The sequence below is a fragment of the Protomyctophum parallelum genome (assembly GCF_964188405.1).
Source record: "Protomyctophum parallelum genome assembly, chromosome: 13".
NCBI lineage: Eukaryota > Metazoa > Chordata > Actinopteri > Myctophiformes > Myctophidae > Protomyctophum > Protomyctophum parallelum.
The window spans coordinates 33,949,923-33,971,184 of NC_139708.1; the positions used below are offsets into that span (position 1 = coordinate 33,949,923).

Consider the following 21,262-nt stretch of genomic DNA (forward strand, 5'->3'; position numbering starts at 1 on the left):
GCACGCACGCACGCACACACACACACACACACACACACACACACACACACACACACACACACACACACACCACCAATCTCCTTTCTGTCACAGATAACTCTTGCTAAGGTTTTAGAACCAATGAGATGCTATTCTCACAGCCTGAGGCTCACAAGCCGGGGCCAACGTTAAGTCCAGAGGTGACAGACACAGCCAGCTTCCCAGTGGGGAAAAACTGTTGCCATGGCAGCAAAGGATGCTGCCTGCTACCTGCTCTCTGTGAACAGCAAGATGACCATTTGTTCTTTGGCTCAACGCTTAATCCTCTCCTTTTGTCTTTGTCTCTCACTTCAACACAAATATTATACAGTATATGTTATTGCGACCATAGGTCGCATTTACTATGAAAACCTAGGTCACGCCTCCATATATGGTCATGCCTCGTCACATCACGTCTCCATATATGGTCATGCCTCGTCACATCACGTCTCCATATATGGTCATGCCTCGTCACATCACGCCTCCATAAATGGTCACGCCTCGTGACATCACGCCTCCATATATGGTCACGCCTCGTGACATCACGCCTCGTGACACGTCAAGCCACCATGGCCATCTCCATAATGATCACAACACTGACCTCATCTAACTCTGGATAACCATATAGAAGACTATATGGAGCCGGCCAGCAACTCTACATCTGACCTCAAACCCTTATAGATCTTCGGAGCTGACCTGTTCTGACATTCTATATGTTGATCCTTCCCCACCCGTCCTTTGTGTTCTGACATTCCATATGTTGATCTGACCCCCCATGCCAAAGCTCCAGCGCTCGCCGGCCCATGCAGCAGTCTGCTGTCACCCAGGCGGATGCGTGTATGCGACCTCACTCTTTAGGGCTTCTTACTGGTATTATAACCTAAGAAGTCCTCTCTCCAGGTCACATTTTAGAGTTGTAGATTGCATGTGCTTGAATTGCTTTGTCATTTTTGTAGATGAGCATTTGCCTCCCTCTCTCTGTTTAATGTAGAATCTCTCTCGCTCTCTCTCTCTCTCTCTCTCTCTGTCTGTTCACCCCTCCCAACTATATCTCTCCCATGTACATTTTTAAAGACAATGATAATGAAACAGAGGCAGAAGGCAATTAATGCACCACAACAATAAAAAAAGTTATAGTGACATCAGTTTCATTATCAATTTGTGATATGATGGTTGTGGCCTTGGAGAAAAAACATCTGCACACTTAGCTCCAAGGCCTGATGAAGACCCAAGTGGTCAAAAGGTTGCATCGGTTGACCAGATATATTTGCCTGATGAAGACCTAAGTGGTCATAAGGTTGCATCGGTTGACCAGATATATTTGCCTGATGAAGACCTAAGTGGTCAAAAGGTTGCATCGGTTGACCAGATATATTTGCCTGATGAAGACCTAAGTGGTCAAAACGTTGCATTGGTTGCGTCATGCAGTTAAGAAAGTAAGTTCTTGGAGCTTGAGATCAAGTGTGTTCTTTCTTCTCCTTGATTCTTGCCATGATGCCTTGATGTCCAGCAGCTGGCCTAAATACAGGCATAAAATGTGCACTCAATCCTCTCTGTGATCTGTCGTGGTCTTGCTATCGGCCGTACTATTACTATGTGAGACTACAACATCCATTACAGTGAATTGCATTGCAATATTAGTGTCACCCTCCCTGACCATAATAGCGCCATGGGCTCAGGGTGTGCAGCAAATCTCTAAAGTTATTGTTGCCTGAATGGCCGTCCACAACAAACGTTCTAACTCATGCAGGTCCAGTGAAGCCAAGTTAGCCAACCTCTGGAGGTCCCCAAGACTGAGAACCGATGCTTGCTGCTTCCTCCCTGGAATGCACTGTCAATGTCTCTCCAACCAATGCTTAACCTTTTATCGATTTTTATCTTTTTTTTTTTTTTTTTTTTATAAATAAAGTTGGTTCCTTAATTTTCTTTTATGTAAAGCGACTTTGGGTACTATTAAGCCTACTTTGGGCTATATAAATGGGAGCTATTATTATTATTACTACTACTATTATTATTACTACTACAATATACTGTAGTTATAGCAGTGCTTGCTGGTGTGAACGGCCCATTAAGCAAGTGCATTCTAGGTGCATTCTAGAATAATGTCAATAGGCGGCGCTGTTGAGCTACTTGTCTGCCCATCCTCCTCAGGGCGCTGTCCATGGTGCTGACAATTCCCAAGTAGACAATGAGCACCAAATATAGCCTACTGTACTTTTAACTTTCTACATTAGCACCAATGCATTATTGATAAGGCAGTATATTTATACGGCTTGACTTTATTTTAAGTTATATCTCTTAACCTATTTTATTTAGAATAAGAACAGCTAATTATTCTGATTTCTGCATTGTGATATCTGAATCTTCGAATGCATTTAATTCTGTCCCATACAGAACATGTCCAGACCAGATGAATCAAAGGCTAAGCCATTTAACGGCACACAAGGTCATCTTAGTTCATTGTTCTAATAATCAATAAAGAAAATCGACTTGATTACCTCATGTTTTACCAAATGGATCATTAGATGGCGCTGTGAGTAAATTTCAGCTGTGGCTTGACTGGAAGTCTGCTCGGACTATTCTTCTCAGCTCAATGGGAATATTACGGTCGGGATTCTCGGGAAAGTAGGCTACGTGCGCCATTCAGTCAGCCCTGCATTAATTAATTCCATACAGCTTCACCTGATGCCGCCATTTCAGACCTTTGAGCGCTACTAAACAAGCTGAAAACTCTTACAAACATCACATTTTTTATCATCCGCCTGTAGTGTAAGGTCAGGGCTTTCGGAGCGACCACCCTTCACTGCAGCAGGATTCCCGCAGAAGTTGGTCCCCTCTTTTGAAGCCTGTGCGGTAGGCTACAATATAGTCTGAAGTTGACAAGTTGTGATATTCATTCAACACACCTGCCGCCGTCATTCGCAGCCAGGAGGACTCGGACGTTGTTGTGGTCTTCTGGACACGGCTGGCAGAACGTCGCGTGTGACACAATGTCTTGGAGACGCGGTGCTTTCTTTATGTGTGGGAAATGATCACAACGAACGCCGACTTTTCCATTATGGTGAGACGGTGTCTTCTGACGTTAAAACCGTTCAGGTAAGCAGAGATACGAACACAAGGCATGGAACACAATTCGTCAATGTCGTGGAGTTTGTTTAACTCGCCATGAAATTCTATTTAACAGTAACAGAGCACATGTCATTTCATTGTAAAGTGCAGGGCAGGGATAGGTATCAAATTGAGTTTAAAAATGCAATATCGCTATATTCAATCATGCCCTAAGAAGCACACAGCCAGTTAGTGCTGATTAGATCAGATACAATCATTGATGTTTGCACAGCTAAAAGTTTTACCACCACCTCAGTCGACATTATGGTGAAAACGACTCCTGAAAACGTTGAGATATCTGCCATGCCAGTTAATTAATTACCTATTCGAAGTTGTATTGTTATTTGTCCCTATGGCTTCAAAGCCATTTCATCTTTGATATTTCCTGAACTGACATTATGCTTAAACACACACAGTCACACACACACAGTGTGAGAGTGAGTGAGAGAGGTATTTGGGGGGGAGAAAATGAATTGAAAGAGGGACTAAATCTGTGTGTGTGTGTGTGTGTGTGTGTGTGTGTGAGTGAGTGACAGACACAGCGAGAAAGAGAGAGAGACATTTGGGGGGAGAGAGAATGAATTGAAAGAGTGTGTGTGTGTGTGTGTGTGCGCGTGTGTGCATGTGCGTGTGTGTACAGTGAATGTTTTCTCACAGACAGTCTTCATGCTTTCTTGGGCACCGAAACCAGACTTCTCACCATTAGCCCAGATATTGGACAGTAATATGTTGCGACAGTGCTCTCAGGCACTAACTGTTTTCCCAAAGAATAAATATGTTTTTGAAAAGGCCAGGGTATTTTAGTCCTAGCGAGGTGGAGAAGTTTTCATTTCCTCAACACAAAGCTAGCTTGTCTGTCTAAATGTATCAAAATGACATGTCTGTCATTTCTGCTGTGTTGAAGGATGGTTTGAAAGCAGACATTTACATGTGCATGTTCTCTGCAGGATATGTGGAGCTGACTAGCGACGAGCCATCTACATGTTTTCAATCCCATCAGTGCAAAGCATTCATTTAAAAAAAATCATTCCAACAAAAGAAGGTTTGTTAGGCATTCGCAGCACTCTCAAGAATTATAGCCATTCATCTGTGGCTTAATGCTTTTGTTTTTGGCTGTTTGCTCACTGAACACAACATAACGCACACACACACACACACACACACACACACACACACACACACACACACACACACACACACACACACACACACAAAAACTCAATTCACATAATGGTTCATTTAAGATGGCACAGTCAAGCGGGAGCACAGAGTGAATTTGTGTGGATTGATGGGTGGACAAAATAAACCATGTTCATGCAGAAGAATACATCAGTACTGTAGAGTATGCATATACACAACTAGGCACAGGGTGAAATGAGCTATCTCGCATCCTGTCCATTGTTGCATTTCAGCACATATTCTGTCTCACTTTACTCTTTCTTTATGTCTTAATTCCTCATGCTTTACATACACTTTTTAGATGGCATATTATGTAGACATGAGACTCTATAGTGTATTGCTCCTATAGTTTCATTGTACAGATATTCTACTGTTACACAGATGTTAGGTTCTTAGCTTGCTCATGATCCATGATGACTATTTCTATGTATTTGATGTATTATTCTGTCCTTGCTTACTGTAAATCTCTGGATTAAGGGCGTCTGTTAAATGCCTAAATTGTACGCTGCTCCTCTCTCATCTGTCACTCTCTGCCCATGAGTTCTTACCCTGCCTCTGGTTTTCTCGTCCCCCCAAACCACCCTCCCTCCCTGCAGGATCTTCGTGGCAGGGATTGGCTTCTTCAGCCTGTGCTTCCTAATGACCTCCCTGGGGGGCCAGTTCTCGGCCAAGCGACCCGGAGAGTCCCCGTTCACCATACGAGCCGAAGGTAAGCCTGTGCCGTGTCCCTGTATGTCAGTGCCACGCGGCGGCCCGACAACAGCGTCTGTCCGCTGCACTGGTAATGAACAGGCAGGGAGCATGCTGGGAGCGTGGCGGGGTTCCTGTGATTGCTGTCAGCTGGCTGACAGACTCCCTCAGTTGGCTCATCAGGAGCGGTTTATAAAGGTGCCTTTAAGGCCGGGGGAGGTGGGGGGGGGTTGGCAGTGCCCTACTCCTCCTATTTCCTCTCTCCTCCTGTCCATTGGCACTTTGCTGTGGCACCACTGGTGTGTTCCCACTGCCCAGAAACGGAGTAGTGTGTCACTCTGACATCATGGAACTCTCATGAAGTACACTTACAGATTCAGAGTCATTGGAAAGGTACGGCTGGGTAGTGGAAGGATGTGTAGGTAAAATACCTTTTGTTGTTGTTTTTATTGGGCTTGTCAGCTCCGAGGGATGGATCCTATTAGTGGGCTGGTGCAAATGCTATATGAATAAATCAAGCACCTGAAGCATGTCTCTGTGCATTCTGTGTCATGAAGCACCTGAAGCATGTCTCTGTGCATTCTGTGTCAAAACTTAAAACATCAGTAGAAAGTCGTAGCTCAGTGGTGGTGTAATATTATTAATTGTTGTATCGTGTACACAAAGGAAAAAGGATGTACATCAGTCATTTGTGCTGTGAGTGTGGTTCCTACTTCTAAATATCATCAATCTACAGTATGTATGTGCACACGGCAGAGTAGTATATGTGTATACACGGTACATACTTATTTTACATGAACTGTATGCACAACCCAGTGTGCATAATTATGTGTGTGTGTGTAGTGTACAGTCTTGATAAGCAAAGTGTTGTGCATACTGCATAGTATGTGTTTAAATATTGAGTGTGGGGCATGTTTCTTTCTTCTTTTTGTCAAAAAGCCTTAGCCATAAGTAATGTTCTCCTCATTGTCCCAGGAGGCTTCCACTTGCATTGCAGAAAGCCTGATAAATGTTCCAAATCAGTTGTAGTATTGTAGTACTGTAGTAGAATTAAACCTGGCTCATAACAATACTTCCAATACATACTAATAAATATAAATTGCCCAAAGCGGGGACAGACAAAGAATGCCATTCTATTGCCATGATCAGCAAGAGAGGTCTATTAGCTTTCACGGCATGCACTCTGTGTTTGTGTTATATGACTCTGCACATAAACCCTGCTATGTAGCTCCAGCCATTTGGAAGAGTCAATGTTAGCTTGTGAAGCGTTGTCACTTACCTTTTTATCAGAGCCTGGCATGGTGTTGAGTGTTGACACTGTGCCCTGTCCTCATCGAACACTTTACCTGTGTGTGTGTGTGTGTGTGTGTGTGTGTGTGTGTGTGTGTGTGTGTGTGTGTGTGTGTGTGTGAGTGTGAGTGTGAGTGTGAGTGTGAGTGTGAGTGTGAGTGTGAGTGTGAGTGTGAGTGTGAGTGTGAGTGTGAGTGTGAGTGTGAGTGTGTGACTGCGTGACTGCGTGACTGCGTGTGCATGCTGTAACTGGCTGCTCTCCCACTGTCAAATTGCACTGGCAGTGTGTATGTCCTTTGTACAAGGTATTCCTGGACATAAATAAACATTTCAAATGTGTGTGTTCTAACATGCCCTTCAGTTCTAGGTTAGGATCACATTTATCTACATACTGCTACTGTAAAACAGTACATACCAAAATGTCATCATTTTTGTGGAGACACTCTTCCCCCCCCCCCCCCCCCCCCCCCCCCCCAAGCTAGATAACCATCCATAAGTGAAGCATAATGTTCATACAATGCATTTCACTGTGCATCATATGCTGTGGAGATGGAGATGTAAATGGAGTGAGAGAAAGATAAGGAGATATGGGGAATACAATACATGTACTGGAGGTAGACAAATAAGTGATGTATAAATAGAGAGGTGTAGAGGGAAGTGGTGGAGATTGGAGACATTAGGGTGGCTGGATGTGAAGGAAAAAGAGACGGGAGGGAAGAAGACAGGGTGTGGCAAGGTACAGGGGGAGAAGATTAGAGAGGGCGAGAGAGGCTGACTGTAGAGAGAGAGAGGGCGAGAGAGGCTGACTGTAGAGAGAGAGAAAGAGAGAGAGATAGAGTGGAGTCAGGAGAACTGTCGGATTAATTAACCACTCTCAGGCTGCAGTCTAGGGAAGGCATCTGCCCTCCAGCTCATTAAACACCAACCAAGGAGAGCCAGCGTCTGTAAACTCACAGCCTCTTTGTGTGTGTGTGTGTGTGTGTGTGTGTGTGTGTGTGTGTGTGTGTGTGTGTGTGTGTGTGTGTGTGTGTGTGTGTGTGTGTGTATATATACTAAATAAAAAGTATCACCCGCACACCGAACTAAAGGTAAAAAGGGGCGTTCTATCATACGTCATCATACATCATCTCATTCTGGCCAATCACAATTTGCGTCCTCACTTTTGTCTTCAATGTTTGTTTACACACTTTTGCACAGTGCTGAATTTAACATGGAGATTTCTTATCTATGAGGCAGTTTAGGAAATTCTTTTCACACTTTGGTTTCCCATTCTCAGCGCTTTAGCACCAAACAACCGGCGTCCTCCTAGTTGCTAATACATTCTGGTGACGAGTGGTCTATAGTACTATTATATATATATACTATTTATAAAGCATGATTATAATTCATGCATTTAATTCATTACCTGTCTTTTGAAGGTACAGGAAACTAATGATGTGGGGTGGAAGAAAGAGGCGTGGGGAAGAGAGAGCGAGTGTATTTGAAGCTGGAAATGGTGAGCCTTTTGATCGTCTATAATATCTTCAAGGCTCCAGAAGTGTATAGTAGCTTTATAATCAGACCTTTGAAGAGCACCTCCACAGAGGTGTCCCTCTGTCAACAGCAGTGTTGACCAGTAACAAGTTACTAGTAATATATTACTGTAATATTATTACTTTACCATAGTAACGAATAAAGTAAGGTACGCTATTACCAAAACAGTAATATTATACCATATTACTTTGTAAAAAAAATAGCACATATTACATATTACATAAAACAAGAGAGATAGCTGCTTCATTTTATAGCCTTTTTGGCTGATTGGTGACTTGTTCTTATTCAAAACAATTGGATTCAGTTCTAAAAGAAGCTGACTAAACAGATTGTGTTGTTGTAGGATCCCTTTTTTGAGGGGTGGGGGGGGGGCAACAAAGTTTCGTCTCAGTTTAGACACGTTCAGGGCCGGATTTAGCCTCCCATGGGCCCCCGGGCTAGACACATTTTCAGGGCCCCCCTGGGCTGCGTGGTGCGTATCGCTGAATGGATGCAGCCACTAGTAGCCAGTAGTGCACTAATCATGCAGTTTTCCAGCAAAATATTTCACAATGTGCTCTATAAAATCACAGTAAGAGAGATGAGCAATAAAGAAAGAGTAAAGCCACTAATAGTGCACTAATGCAGTTGCCAGCTTTACAGCAAAATATTGGGGGTAGGCCTATTTTGTTTTAATTTTGGTGTAATTTTGGGCCCCCCGAGAGAGAGAGAGAGACAGAGAGAGAGAGGCAGGCAGGCTGGCTGGCTGGCTGGCTGGCTGGCTGGCTTTAGAGCTTTCCACAGTTACCCCACAACACAGCGTCACTGTCATGTCTGCAGTGCAGTGCAGACAGCAGAGCAGAAGCTCTCAATGTTTTAACCATACAGTACTATAAACAACTAGAAATGCACTCTGTCGAGTGCATACTTGCTTGTTGCACACTAGTAGGCCATAAATGGCCAACTAGTGCGCAAGCAGAGCGTGCAAGTACTTTCGACCGCTGTAAACTGTCAAATCTCAGTATCTCTGTGAAGGAACGTTTGAAATGTCTAATTATTAGGTGTAACTATTTGCTACCTACCTACTTTATGCATATAAACACCTAGTAGTATTAAGTATGGTTCAAGTTTCTATCTATATAAGAAATACAGTTTTATCTATGTAGATATATTCTGGATCCCTTTTTAGTTTTTTAAAGAAAAATAAATCATTGATATGTGATGAAAAAAAATGTATATAAACTGAATTAAAAGTATAATTATTCTATTATTTATTCTACATTGTCAATTGTTTTAAATGTATTTCATCTTGGAATATAGTGATATTAATACTAAATCGTGATCAGAGTAATAGATGTCTCTAACTTCAATTTCTGTAATAATACTTTCACATAAAATATACATGATCTAAAATACTTCCGTAATCTGTAGTTGGATTTGTATTTAATTGTTTAACGCCTAATCTTGACATGAAGGTGACGTAAGACATACGTATACATATACATATACTATATAGAGTATGTAGTTGTAAGTTGATTAGCGGTATACTGTGGTTACTTTGCGCCAAAAACCGTGACAGCCAACCCGCCATTTGATGCGTATGCAAATAAAACAGCTGATTTGTGCCTGGTTTGCTGGGTCCAGATTACACAAATGACCATATTTCTTATGTCATCATTGAGAGCTAGTCATACATATACACACCACGTACTCTGGTCCCAGCAGATCAGGGACAATTTGCTATTTTATTTTACTGATTATGTATATAGTATACGAATGACTAGCTCTAAATGATGACGTAAGACATACGTATACATATACATATACTATATAGAGTATGTAGTTGTAAGTTGTTTAGCGGTATACTGTGGTTACTTTGTGCCAAAAACCGTGACAGCCAACCCGCCATTTGATGCGTATGCAAATAAAACAGGAGATTTGTGACTGGTTTGCTGGGACCAGATTACACAAATGACCATATTTCTTACGTCATCATTGAGAGCTAGTCATACATATACACACCATGTACTCTGGTCCCAGCAGATCAGGCACAATTTGCTATTTTATTTTACTGATTATGTATATAGTATACGTATGACTAGCTCTAAATGATGACGTAAAACATATGGTCATTTATGTAATCTGGTCCCAGCAAACCAGGCACAAATTTGCTGTTTTATTTGCATACGCATCAAATGGCGTGTTGGCTGTCACGGTGAACGAAGACCGGGCGAAATTATTGCGCGCTCTGCTTGCGCAAGTAAATATACAATAACTATAGAGACTGTAGACTTAACATTTGGAGCTTGTGGGGGCTTGTGGTTATGTGGATGGCAGACTATCTGGTCAGCTATCGATGCACTCCCGTCTTTGCGTTTGCCCTGAGGACGCAGCATTTGAGTTAAATGCCATTGATGGATGTTGATACACAACCAACCATGTGCTGTGCTGGTATCAAGTCCATGGAGCCTATGAGACCCTCAAGCCACATGAACGCTAATAATTCATGAACTTGTCTTGAGCCACTGCTCTGCTCTTTGGTGACCTTATTGTTCTATTGCTGCAGACAATGCAACGTTTTTGACAGAGTTGTTCTATTATTGCTGGAACAGTATATAGGGTGTTTTTCTTTTCTGTTTTGTCTTTTTGAGAATGAAGGACCCACTTGCTTGTTCGATGGCTGGACAGTTGATGGTCTGTTATTTTTATCAGTCAAAACCCTGTTCATTTTAATCCATCACTGACTGGAATGACTTTGCATTGCACTCCCACTTCGTATGCACACAAGGCTTTTTTTTTGACAGACACTGATGGAGGTTTTTTATTTCACGGCTCAGCAGTCTTCACTACTTGATGCATAAAACAGAGAAATTTACGTCACGGGTAAGAGTCAAGATGTGACATTTCGGCAGGCCCGCCCGCCAGTGAGAGTATTGTCAGGAGTTCATTTGAATGAAAAATGGGAGAAGTAATCCGACGGACACAAAGCAACTGTGCTGTGGTACTCTGGTCTAGAATAGATGAGAGTGAGTTTCACCTGCAGGTAGGAACCGCTTAAGACGATTCTTCTGGTGACTTCACATGCCATGTGCTTAGCACAGCAGAGGTGTGATTGAAACAGATGTGTTGGTGTTTCTGTCGCCGAGCACTGGGAGCGAGAGATCACATTCTTGAATTGTGTGGCAGCCATCACTAATGCTTAAATTATACACTGTCGTATGACAATTTAGGCATTAGACTTTGTATTGATGCTGTGCTGTCAACCATGATGGGCAGTGGCATTTGTCTACAGTGGTTCTCACACATTTTTAATTTCAAGGACCCTGCGATTATAAAAATTGAACCACATGGAGTTGTCCTTCTTGTGGACAGCCTTTGAGTGTGCATGACTCAGATAAGTCGGTCTGTATGAAAAGTACGAAAACACGAGCTACAACGGAGAGGAGTTGGGCTTGTGAATTTCCATAATTTATGGAAATGACAAATTCATGCTGCTCATCTGGAAGTACCTTTATTGAGGTCAAGTTGTGTTATTTTGATGCCATAGGGTACAATCACCAATATTGGATTGCATTAACAGTAAATAGCTTTTTTATGTAGTACAAATAACTTTGAATTGATTAAATTGTCTGAAAGCCAGTGGCAAATTAGGCACTGCATTTTAAATTGTAAATGTTTCTGTTCATAGTCTGTTACAGTAAAGAACTATTGCTATATGATGTGCTTAATCTTTATTAATACTCTCTCTCTTGCACGCGCAGTCGCGCACGCACAGTTGCACACACACAAACACGCACGCACGCACGCACACATTTATCTTTGACACATCAGCTATCTAAATCTGAATCAAAACTGTGAAGATTATTGGAGGTGTGAGTAATTTTCTGAGAGATTCTGCTGCTGTGCATTATCATGGCACAGCCTTGACTGGGGATTAGCATGACTGATAGTGCGGTATCTATCAAAGCCCTGGTTGCCTGATTGATTTAGCCGATGATTCTAACTGCAATGCAAGACCTCTCCCTGCAAACACTGTGTAGAGCAGAGATGTTATTGATCAAACGTCATCAATTACAGTATGTAGAGGTAGACATAAAGTAAGTCTATAAGTTAACCCAGGCTCATTATTTATTCAGGGATAGTAGAATCTTTCTTACTATGTTTTTGCATGCAGAGATTTTTAAAGGGGATATATCAGTCCCTCTGCTCATTATATTTTCATGCTGTAGTGCTCTCAAAACGGATAGTGTTGCAAAAAAGACTAAATCTAAGTGACAGCCTGCTGTCCTGGCAAATTGTTGGGTGCTGTCATTCTAAAAACAAAGTGCTCACCACAATACCACATTTTCACATACTATAGGACTGGAGTTGGAATTGCGTGCACATATAATATACTACATCAGCAGACTGCCTGAGTCAGCCATTCCTCGCCTCGCTGTGCCGATGGCTGGGAGTTTTTTCTATAGAGGGTATGCGCATGCATAGAGTGCATGGGAAATCAAGTGGCAAATCGAGTGGCAAAGTGAGTTTAATGTCGTTTAACGTTGTTTAATGCAATCAGATAGGACTTTTCTGTTTGGATGTACAGTATGGGCTGTCAAGGCCAGAAAAGTAGTTTTTTGGTACTCTGTAGGCGTTCTGCATAACTTCCAGGTATGAAGATGATGTCACGTGCATACTCTCTATTCCCACTGGATTTACAACAGCCTAAGTGAGACACTAAATGTAAACATGGTTTACAGCTCTGCTGTACTTGGCCTAATTAATAATAATAATAATAATAAAATATATTCTCCATATTCCATTGTGGTATGTTCAGAATAGTCAACAGAACATCATTCCAGCCATCCAATGTTTGTCTTCCATTTGTGTTTTTCAACATTTCTCCTCATTTTAGTTAGGCTATGTCACGTGCACTGTGGTGCCTGTCACTATAGTACCAAGTCTATTTATTTTCACTTGGCAGCATAAATGGAGGTTCCCGCTATCTTCGCCAGTTCCCGTCCCCATTGAACAGGTGCCTCTACCATCAAGCAGCAGTTGCTAGTGCAGCGACAAAGACATAATCGGCCATGTTGGCAATCACAATTGTTCACCTGGGGCCTATTTCACAAAACTTGGATTAGAGATTAAGCCGGGCTTTAACACATATCCTGGCTTAATATATCCTGGATCAGTGCTTAACCGGTTTCATGAAAGCTGGTTGATCTTGCCAGATTAACTTAACCAGTTAACCTGGATATGTTGAGGCTTGATTCGGTTTCATGAAAGTGATGCTACATAAGTTACCATGGAAACTAATGCTTTGGACTTAGCCTGCTCCGGACCAGGCTAACAGCCAGGTTTAACCTAATCCTGATGTCTTTACTGTTCATTAAGCAGTCAAACTGATCACAAACCAATGATGTTTTCCAGATTTATTCAATTATTATGGGTTTATGTTGCCTTATTTGTATCGGTCTGCATTAAAGGACTAATTTAAGCACTATATAAAATCAAATAACCAAAATATATAGGCTGCACAACATCATGACAGCTTGTGAGCTTGTAGATCAGCTGCTTTTGGTCAATGTTCCCCATGAATAGGTTTGCTGTCGTACAAGTGCACGGTTAAGAAGAATTATTATATTATATTATATTATTATTATTTTTTTTTTGTAAAAGTGAAAACCACTAAATATTACCATTACTCATTGTTTTACAACATATTACCATTGTAACGTTTCACCCACTATACTAGTCCTACATACTTACAGTACACCTAGAAACCCCATTCAAACCTATTTAGGTTCATCCTACGGTGGACATGTGTGCCTGAAAAGGAATCTTTGAAATGTTTCATAGTTTTAGAAATATAGTGCTTTCAAATTTGAGACATTTATAGGCAGATAGTGGCACTTAAAAAAATCACTTTCACCTAGAAACTCCATTCACACTTTGTAAAATTCAGCTTACTGTGGAGACACATGCTGGAACTTTTTACTTTGAAATGTTTTATAGTTTCTGAGTTATTTAACTTAAACGCCCAATGCATTCTCAATGGCAATAGCACAAACTTTGGCATGCTACATGAACCCATGACCCGGCCCTGTCTGGACAACAACCCCCTTCCCCAAAGGTAGCTCCCTCAGAGGAGGGAGTTATGGCCAAATATCACAATGCGACAATATCATTATGCTTACAATATTAAGAATTCTGTTTTAAGTTAATAGTAGTGGTAAAATGTAAACTATATTTTTGGGGTAGTTAATCATTCAGTCTATCCACTATTGAGAGTATGTTCTCTCTTTAATTACAGCAGCAGTATTTATTTTAGAAGCTTAAGTCCTTGTATCAGTAAGTCTTGAATAGATTAGTAAAGATAATGAGATATACAGAAGGGGGCTGTAATGCAACTATTAAGGATGCAAACTGCCTTAATACCCCATGAAGAAGAAGGATCAGTAAATCTGTGATCCACATAAGGGGTCTAGAGACAAAAAGCCACACTGTCTATTAAGCCAGGCTTGCTGATCCCGGCTCGCCAAATCCACCAATTCTGAGCCTCGCTTGGCTTTAGTGGAACGGAATAAACCAGGCTGTAAAGATCAGGATTTAAAAAGCCTGGTTTTGGCCTAAATCCTGGATTAGTTAATCCAAGTTTCGTGAAACAGGCCCCTGGACTACTAAAATAGAATGAGAAATGCCCACAGGCACAACACCAGTGTTTTTCTGTATACACTTTTACTGCTCCTAGTAGGCATCAATTCACTGAACTCACAATACGATTCGAATCACAATACTAGGTTCATGATATGATTTTTCACGTTTCACAAAATTATTTTCCATACAAATGACCGAAAAATATATTTTTTTAATTTGTTTTACACAAATCCAGTATTTTCTTTCGTATTACATATCGTCACATGCCTTGATTATATTTCTTGTACTATTTTTTATACAGTATGTCTTGATGAATTGAATACATAGGACCACAGTGGAAACAAGTCATCAGTGCTTTTTGTGTTATCCTTTTAACCTTATTATATAACTGTACCTCGTACCTTTTGCAACTGTTCATTCTAGTATTTAATCAATCCTGGGTCTCTGCTGTGTTTCACGTCTATGCTGTCCAGTCGAAACCAACCCATTGTGTTTTTCTGTGTGTAAGCTGTGAACTATGGCGTGGCCATGGGATCGGTATGGGATTAGGGAAAAAGGCAGACAACCAGAGGGAAGACGGAGACTTTAATTGAAGCTGGCGAGAAGCTCAGATAGTAAAATTAGCACAGATAGTTTCCTCCTTTTCTGGGCTGTCAGGCACAATAAGGGCCCGCCGCCTTAGAGGGGATACGTGACAGAGGTTGTCTGCTCTAATAGGGTCAGTATCTGACATCTCCCCCATGGGCGCCATGGAGGAGAGAGGGAAACTCCATCTCAATCAACCAGTCCCTTAATGAATATTTGGATTGGGAGTGAAATCCTGGGATAGATATACAGATAGATGGACAGATAGGGGGAGATGTAGCCTTGTGACAGGTGAGATGGAGAGGTCTGACACCCAGGGTGTTTTTCACTGGGAAAACGACCTGCATGTATGCTGTAAATGGTATTGTGGAAGATGACAGATGCTACCATCAAGCTGCATGGCCCTCAGGTGTATTTTTAGACCACTTGCGACATAGTGTTCCTATTATTATTTATTTTTTAAAGCATATGTTTTGTGGTTAAAACATACATCCCAAACCAAACCATGCTTTTCATATTCCTCCAATCAGTAATTATGCGATCTGAACTTAAATGGATTAACTGTAACTGTCATGGGCAACTCATTTTCACATACAGATGTAATTCATTTTTCAGTCAGTCTTTAGTCCATAATAACTTCCTCTTCATGGAGCGATTTATTCATTTATTGCCCTCGTGGGAATTTGCTTTGCATGTTTATAGGCGGTTCAGCAGTGTATAATACACATGTACTGTACAGCACAGGTACAGTACAGACAAACACAACATTATTATTGAGGGTGAAAGAAATTACTTGTGTTTCATAGTGATGTACAGTACAGTAGTTATACCAATACGCTCCCTCCCCAGGCCAAGACTGACCCTTTATTGCTCTTACTCATCTCTTCATTGTCAAGCCTATAATGTAATATTCAAATTCAAATTCAAAACAGGAAATAATGGCCTTAAAGGCATTTCAATCAAACAAAACAAAAAAATCCCACAGCCCAGCATTGCCTGCAAACAAAATGCTCCATTATGCTGTAACGATTCAATGCTGTGAAGAAGCAGGTCCTCTTCAACAACTGCACATCACCCGTGGGAGATGGGAATGGGCTTCTTTTGCACGTTTTTGAATGACTGAATAAACAGTGCTGTTGGGTCTCCAAATGTTGTGGGGTCAGACAGACATGGTACAGTAACTCCCTTACTAACCCCTACTAGCTCTCTCTCTCTCTCTCTCTCTCTCTCTCTCTCTCTCTCTCTCCCCCAGACATGAACAGTCCTTTGGCATACATTGATTTAGTCTCACATGGAAGTAATGGATTCACTTCATCAGTCCAAGGCACGTGCCCCCGCTGTTTAACAAATTGGGTGATTTTTCATCCAGGTAATAAATACATCACGTGGGAGCCATGGCCCCGGCAGCCTGGCAGGACACGCCTCTGCAGTGGCATGGCTGTGCCAGGAACCGCCTGGCAATAAAAGCCAGGCAACCTGTCACACATCCGTGACAGTGCTGTGGTGTGTGTGGGGCTCGGCGTCTGTCTGGATCACTGTGATCAGAGGATTAGTTCACTTTTCTGTGCTCTTTTAGGGTCGATTCTGAATGACCGAATTTCATGACGTGAGAATATTTATTTGTCCTGGGTCATTTAATCCCGTGTTAGGGGTTGCCTGTCTATCTTCATGTCATACAATGCAAATCATTTTTATACAAATATTACTGTATCACCTCTTGAAGCGCTTCGAGGTGAGAGGCACTCTTCAGTTGTGTTACTATTATGGGCAAAATCTGACCAGGATAATCAATAAAACTGGTATAGATTGTATTAGCCTGATTACATGAAGCTGCCTTTGTCCCTGTTGGCTTTATTAGCGACTTTAAGCAATGACGGCTACGGCAGTCGGCTACGGCAACCGGAAATGGATCAGTGCTCGATACATAAACCTGCTCTCCGTTGCAGCCCTTTCTACTACGGCAGAACCTACACTTACAAGTAGTGTCTACAACGCCATTATTGAAATTATAGCTGTCATACATTTACACTGATTGCTCCATCACCTCTCTTATGCTGTGTAATGTGTTGGCATGATCTGAATGAAGAAATAACACTAATACCACATATTAACCATGTTTAGATTTTTAGAATAACACAGATTGCTCCAGCACCTTCCTCTTTCCACTGCTGATCATGTCCAGCGCATACAAATTAAGCAATATCGGCAAGTTAGCTGATGCGCGACGGTATGTTTGACACATGCTGCATAGACGCGTCACCATGGGAACCAATGTCGCCGTCGCCGACCGCTGTTTGCTTAACGATTTTGACAGCTATGGCGATTGTGTCACAGCTCCCGTACTTCCGCCTAGCGGAGCCGTCCTGAAAACAGTCATTGCTTAAAGTCCCTATTATTGCTGCAGGACCTTGTATCATCATTTGATGGCTCTGAGACGGAATCAACAAAACTAGTCTGTTAGGAAGAGGTCACTCAGTAATGTATTCGCTCTGCAAAGAGCTGTTATAGCATATATAGTCAAATGTGCATTCATGGAGAAATGTGAGTGTCATTTTGCCTTTACTGTGACGTCCTTTGCCGTAGAATCCCTCGCAGTGCCAGCTGTTTATGGACATCTAGGTAACACTTTGCTCTGTACGCATGCAGGCAGGCTACAGTACAAATGGTCATCTAATTGGAATTTGTTCATAAAATCGATTGTGCAGTGGCACTTCCGAATGAGCGTCGTTAAAGGAGATTAGCTGTTGTTAAATGGGCCGTTTATTAACCAGCAGATGAGGAATGACACATAGGCAGCTCCACATTAGCACATAGATAGTATCAGCCCTTGCTGCAATACTGTCAGCATGCCGGACTCCCGGAAAAATGCATTAGCCAACGTGTCCCAAGGGAATGGCTGATGAACGGTTGATTGCAAACATATATAAAGCACAGTTCTGAAATTGTGCTGTGTAGGAACTAAGTTAGCTCCCTGTAATGGTGATTTATGAGCACAGCATGCGAGAGAAATGTTATTGAGAAGAAATGTGTGTTCTTCTTACCACATGTATGCCTTGAGGCTGTGTTTGTCCAATGCAGCAACTATACAATAGAGCGAGCATCTACACAACTTGGCAGGCACTCCGAGTCCATTTCCTTCAAGCTGCCGATCTTGGCAAAATCCCTAAACATGTTTTCTGGCCAATGATTATTTGCGCATACAGTTGTAAATAGTTTTGTTTTTAGAGGGATTTGAATAACGGATTACTTTTGATGGGTCTTATTGGGCAATATCCATAGGCCACAATGACTGGTTGTTCAGGTAAAGTAGGTTTTACTTATGCGTGTCCTTTAATTTATACAACGTTATTGTTCAATCATTCCGCTCAGTTTGCCGCTGTCTTTATGTCTGACTGGGGAAGGTGTTTATCTAGGTTTGATTTATTCAGACGGAGGGCATGGGTGCTCTGGAGACCAGTTGAATTGACGGTACAGCAGTGACTGAGGTGATGGTACAGCAGTGACTGAGGTGACGGTACAGCAGTGACTGAGGTGACGGTACAGCAGTGACTGAGGTGACGGTACAGCAGTGACTGAGGTGACGGTACAGCAGTGACTGAGGTGATGGTACAGCAGTGACTGAGGTGACGGTACAGCAGTGACTGAGGTGACGGTACAGCAGTGACTGAGGTGATGGTACAGCAGTGACTGAGGTGATGGTACAGCAGTGACTGAGGTGACGGTACAGCAGTGACTGAGGTGACGGTACAGCAGTGACTGAGGTGACGGTACAGCAGTGACTGAGGTGACGGTACAGCAGTGACTGAGGTGACGGTACAGCAGTGACTGAGGTGACGGTACAGCAGTGACTGAGGTGACGGTACACAGTGACTGAGGTGACGGTACAGCAGTGACTGAGGTGACGGTACAGCAGTGACTGAGGTGACGGTACAGCAGTGACTGAGGTGACGGTACAGCAGTGACTGAGGTGACGGTACACAGTGACTGAGGTGACGGTACAGCAGTGACTGAGGTGACGGTACAGCAGTGACTGAGGTGACGGTACAGCAGTGACTGAGGTGAGAGACGGTACAGGAGTGAGGGAGAATTAAATGTAAAGGTGCATGGCTATGAAGGAAAGTGATTTGGAGATATAAGTCTGCAGTAAGCTTTTGAGATGCAGTGTTCATTCCAACCATTCATAATCCATGTGTGCACTGCAGACAGTGCAGAGAACTTATACGTGTCCTCTCCTAACCCCTTACACACACACACACACACACACACACACACACACACACACACACACACACACACACACACACACACACCTTTTATACACACTCACTGCACACACATTATGAGGAGTCGGTCACCTGCACAGACAGATCGATTTTTCCCTAATCATGAATGCTTTTGATTAAGCACTAGGTTCTGAATTGGTCCCTTTTGTGCGTTTCTTCGGTCTTTCTTTTCTGATACTTTCTCTCAGACAGTGACAAATGAACTATGACTGTGAGGGGGAGGAACGTGAGTCTGCGCAATGCAGTTTCTAAAAGCTTAATGTGATTGATGAGGGAACGCAGAGTGCTTTATTTCACTCACAGTACCCCATCATTTTTTGTTCCTATTGTTGCCTGCTACCAATTGTTCAGTCCACAAAGAACTTCCTCCAAGGTGTGTGGGGGGGGGGGTTTGTGTGTGTGTGTGTGTGTGTGCGTGCGCGCGCTGTGTATACGTAAAACACTGCTTGCGGTAACAAACAGTACAACTTATATAGAACGTATTTGTTTAATATCAAAAGGCTATATGAAGTGGGCACAGTGGCGCAGTCCGTAGCACTGTCACCTCACAGGTAGAAAGTCCTGTGTTCGAACTGCAGGCTAACAGAAATGACAGATGGAAAATACTTTAGTTAAACTTGTATAGTGACAGATTACTTTACCTGGGTTACATCTTCTGATAGTTGTACTTGAATGCTGACATGAAATAAATCCTGTCTTTCATTAGCGCGAACACCGAACGTGACAAAATAGTCTACAGCTGAGCATTGTTATGCTGATGACAGCTGATCATAAACACGCGCTTAAAGCTGAAGGCTACGGTAAAGATATTAAGGGATGGCCAATGATGTTATGCAACACGGAAGTATACAGACTTGAAGCTGTTTATAAACCAGTCAGTCAGTGACATCACTGATGATTGATGAATCCTTGGTGTTAGTCTTTATGCGACCCGAGTAGCCTCGGTACCCAGACTTTTCACCGTCGCCTTGACTTTTTCTTCTTTTCTTCTTCCCCCTTCATGTGCCCCTTGGGGGCTGGGCCCCAGTGCATTGCACCGGTTGCAACGTTGATATTTTAGCCACACAATCACCAAAAGCTGGACATAAGAGGGGTTATCGCCCCTCAAAAATATCAGCCTAGCTGTATAAGGGCATTTATTCAGATGGAAATGCATAATCTTTGTTGAGCAACACAGTTGTGCGATGAAGCATAAATTAAGCCTTTTTCTGATTCACTATGACTCGGGTGAAGTGAAAAAGAGAAAAGCCTATATTGTCCCTGAGGCTTTCAACAGCCAAAAAGATGGAATCCATTATACTTGTATCTAATATAGACATGGGCTACATACAGACGTAGTCAGCTAGCAGCACCAATGTCCCCGTCGTTGTCTTTTGTCACCAGAACCATCAGAAGAAACGGCATGAAAGAAATCACATCCACAGAAAGCATCACACGCTCATTTTGTGTAAAAAGCCAATAAGAACTGAACTGAACTGAACTAAACTGAACTGAACACTGTCACTGCAGTACACCATCTTTCATCTCTCCTATCTTTGACTTGTCACAACTCTGTGGCTCTGGATCGACGGTGGTATTATTATTATTCGCCGTTAGAAAATGTTTGGGTGTTCTGATCTGATAGCCGCCTCCCCTCCCCTCGCGTCAAAACAGTTCTCAATGTTTACATCTTATTTGACGAGAAGACATGTGGACATATCCTTATGGAACCAGGGGCCTGTTTCACGAAACTTGGATTAACTAATCCAGGATTTAGGCCAAAGCCAGGCTTTTTAAATCCTGATCTTTACAGCCTGGTTTATTCCGTTACACTAAAGCCAAGCGAGGCTCAGAATTGGCGCATTTGGCGAGCCGGGATCAGCAAGCCTGGCTTATTAGACAGTCTGGCTTTTTGTCTCTAGACCCATAATGTGGATCACAGATTTACTGATCCTTCTTCTTCATGGGGTATTAAG

The 21,262-nt window shown here is 42.4% G+C and overlaps 1 protein-coding gene across 1 annotated transcript in view; it reads left to right on the forward strand.

The window, feature by feature from the left end:
• Nucleotides 1-3,046: 3,046 nt before the first annotated feature.
• mgat5b (alpha-1,6-mannosylglycoprotein 6-beta-N-acetylglucosaminyltransferase B) overlaps nucleotides 3,047-21,262 on the forward strand; it is a gene marked incomplete at both ends in the record, with an annotated part of 88,966 nt that continues 70,750 nt past the window's right edge. The window contains 2 exons of the mRNA XM_083779981.1: nucleotides 3,047-3,114; nucleotides 4,902-5,014. Of these exons, the coding sequence (XP_083636107.1) occupies nucleotides 3,047-3,114; nucleotides 4,902-5,014 (181 nt within the window). The remainder of the gene's footprint in view (nucleotides 3,115-4,901; nucleotides 5,015-21,262) is intronic.